The following is a 9,346-nucleotide window of genomic DNA, read 5'->3' on the forward strand; positions in this document are numbered from 1 at the left end:
CTTATTGCAGATGTAATTTTTATATCATTCCACTGCTATAGGAGTAAACAAGTTTCAACTAATCAGTCTTATTCTTATCTGTCCTTAGAAATACAACCTACTGCAGCAAAGTTGCGTTTCCCTTGGAGGTTGTTCCGAAAGACCAGCACTCTTGTGTGAGCCGTTCGATAAAACCCACTGAGGAGATGTTCTACTTGGAGCACGCCAATCAGAAGATCATATGTCCAGATATTGATGGGTTTTACCCTGCCAGTGTAACACCAACTGTCAAGTGGTACTTGGTAAGAAAGACTTACATGGGCAGTGGTGGAATGCAGTGGTGTATGTGAAAAAGCAGTGGTCGACATGAGAGTCATGGAGCTGTGTTTGAGAGTCTCCCCAGTGATGATGCTGCAAATGAAACTTTACTAATTTTAAGAGCTTTGTTTCCATTGAGTTTGAGGGTAAAACTGCTCTTGGAAGGGAATTGAGAGCTAATGCTGAAGCTTTTTTGACCGGAGTGCACAAGTGGAGAATACTGTAGCAGGGATTTAGGAGCCCCAGTTCAGTTATGGGCAGTATGCCTGACCTGCTGTTTGAGCCTCTTACTATCTCTGTAAAGGAAATTATCATTCATATTCACTCTTTAAAAAACCCCCGCCTGTTAATTAAAATCACACCCTTTCTAAAATCCTCTGAGGTCAGAAAATGAGGCCTCTGCAAAGCCCACGGGTGACGCTGTTTGACACAACTCAGCAAACTTCTGAAGATCAAGACATCTCTACTCCACCCTCTCTGATGAGTAGACTTCTCTAGCCATCCTCAAGCTCTTGCCTACAGAATTACTGCTCAGTTTTATTAAATTTGACCTCACTGTTTTTCTCTAGGTCTTAGGTAGGACTAAATTCTCTGTTTAGTCAATAGAGAATAGGAATTCTCAGGGGATGTACAGCCAGAGAGTTATGGGAGTGAATTCTTTAATAACTGCTTAGAAAGTGCTTTTGGCTTTCTAGATAGAAGGTTCTGTATAAGTGAAATTAATAATAAAAGAATTTGTCAACAAATATATCTGCTAATTTAAAAAAAAAAAAAGACCCAAAAGAAAACCCTTTAGAAAAAATTACTTTTGTATCCAAGAGGAGCCGTTTCACTCCAGTAGTTTAAATACTTTACTTGTATCATTCATTGAAATTCACATCTCGGCAATCAATTAGCAGAATGAAACAAAAAGCCCCTTGGAAGTGATTTTTCAGACAGCGAGTCATCTCATGCCTAATAAAAATCATTAAAAATGGTATGTGACCCCTGTCTTAAACTGCCCCATTAGGATGTATCTGATTTGGAAATGTCCTATTCAGAAATAATCTCTTAGAAAATGTGCACATCTTTGGGTTTTATTACAATAAAGATGTTATCTGCATAACTCCTTTCTGAAAAGGGATCTCTAGCTTGGTATTTGGCAGAGTTTTCCTGCCTTGCCTGGCAGAAAGAGAGGAGTTATTAAGATTTCTGTACTGCAGATTCTCATTTGCCATTTGCCAACTTTGGGGCCTCATCCTCAGCTGAAGTCAGTCAGGGCAGCTTGATTAGTCCCAAAAGATGGACATCAATGGGGGACACGTCCCTTAGTCTTAATATCCATTTGTGAATATGTCACCATTTTCTTCCTGTCTGTTTTTACTTTTCACTCTGCTGAGGTGCTCACTTTAATTGCAAAAGTACTTCTGGATTAGAGATCTCTCTTTTATAAAACTACCTGTGTTTAAGGTGGGATAAAACTACTAGGGTCATCTGCTTCATCACTTCATTTTCAAGGTGAACATAGCAGTCTGTATTCCAGCATGCTCAAAGTTCATGGTATATAGGTCTGATCTGCATCACAATCCCAAGTACCATATTCATAGCTGAAGATCAGATCTCTGTAGTAGCATTTAAACCAATGTCTTTTACTTTGGAATCCCAAACTCAAGTGTTTTTCTGCCTGACTCCAGAACTGCAACTCAGTGGATGGCTTCTCTGAGCGATATCCCCAAGGGCCCAGGCTTGTCATCGTCCTTGTCCGCAGTGCATATAAAGGGAACTACACTTGTATTGTGACATTCAAGGACCATGGAAGAACATATAATCTCACCAGAACCATAACGATGAAGGTGGTGGGTAAGAATGACTTTAAAATATGTAAAATGCATGTGGATAACTGCAGAAGTGGTAAAAAGAGCTAGAAGAGTCTGTCGCAGGATCCATTTATGGTTGTGTTCAATCTGCATTACTCAGCTGACCCGGTGTATTTTTTCTTGCTGGGATCAGCTTTGTGTGACTTCCCAGAACATGTTGCACTAGAGGTCTTACCTCCCACCGTATCAAATGCCCCCAAACACAGAGAGTGGCCAGGCATAGGCTGGTGAGGTTCAGCCCATGAGATGGCCAGGGGTACCCTCTGCTGGCATGTGAGTGCATAGCCCTGGCAGTCCTGCTCATTGTTGTCTCCAGTGCCCTTTGCTCATCTTTCTTTGTAGGATTGTCCCTTTCTAGCCAACTTGTCTTGATCTTCTTGGAATCTCAAAACCTTTTGTGCTGAGGTTGGGACTGTTAATCACCCAGGCAGAGCTCCAGGTACCCACTGCTTGGACAGGTCTGTCCCAGGCACAAGGGCTCAGCCTACCTGCCAGGGAATTGTAGACAGAGCTTAAAAACCTAGTGAGCTGTAGGATGCATTCTGAGTCCCGTGGCAACAGCTGCTTTAAGAGCTGAATTAAATATTTGCAACAGGAAATGACGTTTGTATTTTGGTTCTTAAAAGCAGCAGTAAAAAGAAAGTAGTACAGGTTATGCCTTGTGGGAGAGGAGAGGGATATGGACGATTTCGGATGTGAGAGGCCCAAATTAGCTTACCTAAACTTCAGAGAAGCCTCAAAATCTGTATCTGGCCCTCAGTTTGGGGACTAGAATTAGATTTCTCTGTGCGTGGAACTCTGCAGCAGGACTGTGTCACAAGTTAGTTTGGGGAATGCACAGTGGGGTGCGAGGGCATCATGAACGAAGCTGCAAGGATTCCAGGTTCTCATGAAGTTTGGGTCCCTACGGGGGGCTCTTTGTTGTTTCCTGCAGGATCTCCAAACAAGGCCTTGCCACCGCAGTTCATCTCTCCAAATGAGAAAGTTGTGTACGAACTGGAAGCAGGTAAATTCCAACACTCACTGCCTGAAATTGCTGCCCTTACACCCTGCCTGTGGGTCAGGGAGACCCAGCCAGGCACAGGAGCTCTCCCCTTCTACTGCATCCCCAGTGCTTTCCCTCACAGGGCACACGAGCTGCCACAAATTACCTGGCAGACAGTGTGGGATGCCAGTTCCCAATGCCAGAATAGGAAAGCAGAGCTTTAAAAGTTGATTTTTTGCAAGCATAAATAAAGACAGATATTCAGGCATGGAGATGCAGGACTGCAGCTGCAGAAGCAGATGAAATGGGAACACTGAGCTTCTTAGGAAAATTCCTGTAGGACCTTCTCTTGGCCCTGGCCCTGGCTGTGGTTTGCTCCCACCCTCCCTCATTAACCCCCATAGTGGCTTCAGCCTTCTATCCACTTCTTGCTCATCTCTCCCTTTTTGGCTGATTACTTCCTAATTAGTGACAGCTCTCCTTCTGCTGGCCTCTGAGTGTTGGGTAATGGAGTACCACGCCCCTTCCCCAAACCCTTCCCCCACTCCATCGGTTTCAACTCATAGCTCTTTGGAGCAATTCCCTATATTGAATGGATTGTGTGCCATTATGCTGCTGTAATAAATGTGGTGCCAATGATGATGATTAGCCTCAGAATCTTCACTTTAAAGTACAGCTTTTAAGGCTCAGAAGGTCAGACTTCTTCAGTAATGACTTTATAAGAAAAAATCACTTATGTGCTGATCACAAAGATATTCACACTCCCAAGTCTGATCTTGAGCAGAAGTCAAATTCCTGAAGAAGTGTTTCCACATGAAAATGCTTTTGTGGAGCTCAGTCCTTCACTTTTTGGCATCTTCCCCCTGTGTAGTGGGGATGATTAACACTGCCTGGCTTTCCAAGGAAGTGGTTGGCATGGAGCTTCTCCCTTTGGGTGGGTCACTTTGTGAAGTCAAAGAATTTGTAACACATTTGAGAAGGCAGGATATTTTTTTCTGTTTATGCGTCTGTCACAAATCATCATGTCCGAGACGTTAAAGTGTTACTAGATGTCAGAAAGTGGATGCCTCATTCCCTCCTGAAGGGAGGCAGAGCTCAGGCTGGTAGGATCCCTGGATAGCACAAAATAAGGGTGGCGCTGTTCCTGTTTTGCAATACCTCACAGTTGGTCCTTTCTTTCCAGGAGATGACCTTATCCTGCCCTGTGAGGTTTTCTTCACCTTCCTGAAGGACTCCCGGACTGAGGTGTGGTGGACCATAGATGGAAAAAACACAGATGACATCACAGACCCCAAGATAAAAGTCACACAAAGGTAACGTAAAATGTGAATCTTCATTTGAATCTAATCCTCTCTTGGGTCCTGCAGAGGGGTGCGGCTATAGGCATGCGACAGTCCCAAGGGAGCGTGGAGTCCCCTGCTTCCCTGTTAATCAGAAACCCCCGTGTCTACACCATGCTGTGATGAGCACCAGGAGCTCTAAGGAGAAGGCCTCCAGACCCAGACAGTTTCATATATTACAGAAGGATTTGAGGGAGCTTTGTTATCCAGTTCACATCATCATGGGTGATGATCTTATGTTGTCTCTTGTCTGTGTCTTTGACCCTATGATCTGCTTTACCAGCGGGGGAGTGGATGTTGCTTGTTAGTCATCTTTATAGGCTTTTCTGAGTTTGTGTGGCCACCTTTGATGGGGCTTTCTTTCTCATTTATAAATGAGTCAGCTAAGGCTGTATCTACCACATCAGCGCTATGATGCTCCTTATTGCAGATGTAATTTTTATATCATTCCACTGCTATAGGAGTAAACAAGTTTCAACTAATCAGTCTTATTCTCATCTGTCTTTAGAAATACAACCTTGTTCAGGTCCTGGTAGTGCTGCCAGTAGCTGGTTCCATTGTGGGACTTCTGAAACAGGGGCAGACAATTATATTTAGAGGAATGTTCCAAAATAGCATAAATGATAAAAATGTTTCAAGAAAACAGAGGCTGAAAACAAAAATGTAGTATTATATGTAGTATTGATTAGGAGGAATAAGGATTCAGTTACATGAAGGACCCAAATGAGGATCAAAGTCCCATTTGCTGGATGCTGAATTACAAATGGAAGGAAGTCACTGCCCAGTTGATTTGCAAACCAGTGTAGAAAAAGAAAAGGCAAAAGGAAATACTGTATCCCCAATTTTGCAGATGGTCAATTCAGGCAGAGAGAGACAAAGTGACTCATCCAGGATTGCATGGGGAATGTGATGTGAGCTCTGAATCTTGAGTTCCTGAGATCTTCTTGTTTTATAGGCAAGAACTTCCATTTTCTCTAAAAGGCAGTGTGACACAGCTGCAATGAGAAAATTCTGAGTGGTAAAATAATTATTAAGGGAAATCAGATAAAGGAATGGCTGCAGCTGTATTAAAATCTGAAGTGTGTATTGATTTATAAATATCAGTTTATGTGTTTTGGTCTTTTTAAAAGAAAGAGATTATATCAGGGAAAGGAATATCTTCCACTAAGAACTTGCTGCAGTTTCACATATGTAATGCTCTAGTTTTTCTTTTACAGTGAAATTACTAGAGATTTTGAAGACAAAACTGTCATAAGGACTCTAACAGTTGCAAAGGCCACACCAGAGGAGTTAAAACGGAATTATACTTGCTATGCCAGGAATGCCAAAGGCGAGGACCAGAGCCAGGCCATAGTGCACATGAAAGGTAAAGTACTTGCAGAGCCTGGGTGTGAAGTGAGGTGTTCTCAGTGGGGGCTGTTGGTCCTGCCTTGAGCCTTGCCCTGCAAAACAGTAAGGGAACAAAGAATTCCATCAGGACTTTTTGCCTAACACAGTCTGTTCTGTACACACTGCTGCATCACTGCTGTCATACTGCACTACTTCTTCGAGACGAGGTACTGTGGTCAAGTGCCTGGGAGGAGAGAGGGGTGGATAGGTCTTCATCCCCTCCATGTACCACAACTGAAGCAGACCTGGGGGGGACAGGCTGCTTGAAATGATTTTAGGTTACTTTGACTGGGTGAGGGTTTTGTGTGACACAACAGCTACCAGTTGCATCCTCAAGAAGGCACACTGCACTCAGTGGCATTGCTCAGGGAACGAGATGGTCAAACCATGGTGCTCTGTGGTTTACTCCCTGCTGTGATGATGCTTCAGTCTAGATACAGCCACCTCAGCCTGGATGGTGTGGACTGATTCAGCTCTGTTCAGTGTGGGTTTTTCCTACATCTTTTTTTCATCAAAGGTTTTGTTCCTGTTTCCCAGACTCACCTCTCAGCAATAAAGGCTATGTGAGGTTTCCTGGTTAAGGCGGATCTTTCTGCCTCCTTATCAACCTCATCTAGAGCTTCAACATCTGCTTTTACTGTAAGTCAGACCTCCCCTCTCCCATAAGGAATGCTACTCTGCCTTGTGTAGGTCATGTCAAACACCTTCTTCCCCCTACTCTGCCCTACGAGCATGGGAAGGCTCACACAGGTTTTTACTGGAAGATCTTTTTCTCTTTCTTCTTGATACTTGTCCTCCCTCTTTTTTAGTCCCATTCCTTTGAGACAGACCTCTCCTGAATTGTTGGAAAGGAACAACAGATCAAACACATAAGTGAGAAAGGCCAAAACTATCTGCCAGTGTGTTCATACTCCATACATAATTCTTTTGGGGTGATAATGTTTGTACATGTAGCAGAAGTGAATCTAAAATACTCAGATTCTTTCTCTATATAAGAATGCCTAAATGCTGTTCTCTAGTGGACTCATCTGTACCATCCTCTCTCTTCCTTCCCCACCTTGCTCCTGGATAGTTGACTGGGTTTTCTCTGAGCAGACGTGGTTACCCACAACCCCTTCTTCATGCTCTGTTCCACAGAAAAATCCAAGAACAATCCCTGTCTGCTGCTGGCAGAGCTACCTTAAACTAAGCTCACTGCAGCCCATCCTGTTGTGCATAGGAACATTAAGAATGCCTGAACCTGACCCCTCAGCACTTATCTTCGAGTTTTTAGCAAGTGGCTATATATGTTGGCTCCAACTCTTTCATTACATTAGGTTACATACATTTCTTGCTTTTTCTGGATTATTTCCCTCTCCTTCTCATGTACTTCAGCTGCTCATCACTTAATGAAAGTTGATAAATTCTTTCCATTTTATTTTTTGTACTTCACTTTTATTAGAAACTTATTAAATATTGGAATTTGGTGGTGTTTCCACTCCCTGCTGTTCTTCCATTGTGCAGTTTGCCAGTGTGCATGTCAACCGCCACCTGGAGAGTTGCCCAGGGATATAGTGAGAAGAGTTATTTTCTGTCCTTAATACAAAAAAGCAGCGGTGGTGTAACAGTGTATGAGTTGGAGGGGGCCTGTGATGTTCTGGCTTGATGTCCACAGGTTGTCCTATTTGTTTGTAAGCATTTCAACTTTTCTTTAATGAACTCTGATTCTTCTTTCCTGGTAGAAAACGATCAGGCCATGGCTAGTTATATCCTTGCTGTCAGTCTGGTACAAGCCACAAGACCTTTGTCTGTTTGATGGGGAGCGAAAATAGTAGCCATTGCCTTTATTTTGCTGCAGATGAACTATATCTGGCTGTCCTAGAAGTAAGTGTAGTTGCGTTGCCCCAAGAGTGTGTATACTGCTGAGAAGGTCATGTTCATGAGCTGGTTTTGGACTATGAAGGTTTTTTTCCATCAACAGGTCATTCTACCATCTGGCTGCTCCCAGGATCTTGCTTAGAGACAGAAATCCAGCCTGTGCTATGACTTGCTCTGCCAGCTCAACTAGACCTAATAACTGAGAATGGGCTCTCCAGAGTGGCCACCTATCATGTGTCCTGCTAGAGAGCCTTGCCTTAGCCACCTTACTCTGAAGGGCCAACTTGGCTCCTGGCTGCTCCTTTGTGCTGTTTGGCTGCATGTGACACAAACTTGTTCCTGCCTAGCTGAAGGCCCAATCTGTTTTTAAACCTGACCCTCTCTTTCTTTTTGGACCCAGTTGTAGCACCGAAGTACACCGTGGAGCTGGCCTGTGGACTGGGGGCAACCATCCTGCTCGTTGTGGTACTGATTGTCATCTATCACGTGTATTGGCTTGAAATGGTCCTCTTCTATCGGGCTCATTTTGGAACAGATGAAACCATTCTAGGTAAGATATTAAAGAGTTTACATTTATTTTATCCGGCTGCAGACCAGGCCCTTCATTTTCATACAGGAATTTTCCTATAAGCTATTTTTAACCCTCTTCAGAGCATAATGACATTTTGACCTTCCATTTCTATACCTACATTCAATTGTGTGGGTCATTGTAGAGTAAGAGGAGTCAGGCTTGGGTCAAGGGAAAGGAGAGAGAAGTCTTCTGTATTCTCTGCTGAGGTGAAGCATGGACATGTCGGGCTCCCTGGGGCACTGCCCTGCTGATGGCTGGCTATTTCATGCAATCTAGACAGTAAAGACAAGTCACCAGGTTTCAGTAAGTCCTTGGTTTCTCTGGTGACTCTGTGTAAGAATTCATGATCTGATCCAGAGTGATCCGCTTTAAAATGCGGGAAGACATCCAAAAGGATGCATCTGGAAATCACCCTTCTCTCCTCAGCTTTTCCACTGCTTCCCTGTGTTACTGGGAGTTCATCGCTAGGGACTCTGAGGTGAGATTTCTTCCTCTGGAGGAGGAGGGTGTTCAAGCCCTTGCAGCTTGGGGTGTGAACCTGCCATGGGGGTGCGGCAGCTCTCGTAGGGTGTAGGCAGGGTGCAAGTCTCTGTCTGGTGGGACTGCTCATGTGGATAGACTGCAATGACAGGGAGCAATGTCAAAGATGTCAAAAGACAAAAGGAGCCTGGACAGAACAGACTGATCATCTTGCTTTGCTTTTCTAACTTCAGCGACCCAGCAGTATCTGAGTATGTGCATGTTCAGGCTGGATAGTCAAACAGGCAGTGCTGCTCTCTGGTAACTATGGAAATAGATTTGTTTTAACCTGCAGTGCCTGGGCTCAAAGTGAGCCTTCATACCTGCTTTTCCCATGAAGCAAGTCAAAGGCCCAGCATGTGCAGTATCACAGGTGTCTCTTCTGCCATTTGTGTCTCTCTGTGCTCCCAATGCTCAGATGGGAAGGAGTATGACGTGTACGTGTCCTACGCGCGCAACGCGGAGGAGGAGGAATTTGTGCTGCTGACACTGCGGGGAGTCTTGGAGAATGAGTTTGGGTACAAGCTGTGTA

The 9,346-nt window shown here is 44.1% G+C and overlaps 1 protein-coding gene across 6 annotated transcripts in view; it reads left to right on the top strand.

Moving 5' to 3' along the window:
* IL1RAP (interleukin 1 receptor accessory protein) overlaps nt 1-9,346 on the top strand; it is a 50,570-nt gene that overhangs the window by 30,517 nt on the left and 10,707 nt on the right. For all 6 annotated transcript variants that reach the window (XM_017810821.1, XM_017810824.1, XM_017810823.1 and 3 more), the window contains 7 exons: nt 89-281; nt 1,971-2,136; nt 3,088-3,159; nt 4,322-4,451; nt 5,696-5,844; nt 8,125-8,274; nt 9,233-9,346. The exon at nt 9,233-9,346 is cut by the window's right edge and continues 45 nt beyond it. In XM_017810821.1, the coding sequence (XP_017666310.1) occupies nt 89-281; nt 1,971-2,136; nt 3,088-3,159; nt 4,322-4,451; nt 5,696-5,844; nt 8,125-8,274; nt 9,233-9,346 (974 nt within the window). The remainder of the gene's footprint in view (nt 1-88; nt 282-1,970; nt 2,137-3,087; nt 3,160-4,321; nt 4,452-5,695; nt 5,845-8,124; nt 8,275-9,232) is intronic.

Source organism: Lepidothrix coronata, unplaced genomic scaffold (assembly GCF_001604755.1).
Source record: "Lepidothrix coronata isolate B3197 unplaced genomic scaffold, Lepidothrix_coronata-1.0 Scaffold29, whole genome shotgun sequence".
Taxonomy (NCBI): domain Eukaryota; kingdom Metazoa; phylum Chordata; class Aves; order Passeriformes; family Pipridae; genus Lepidothrix; species Lepidothrix coronata.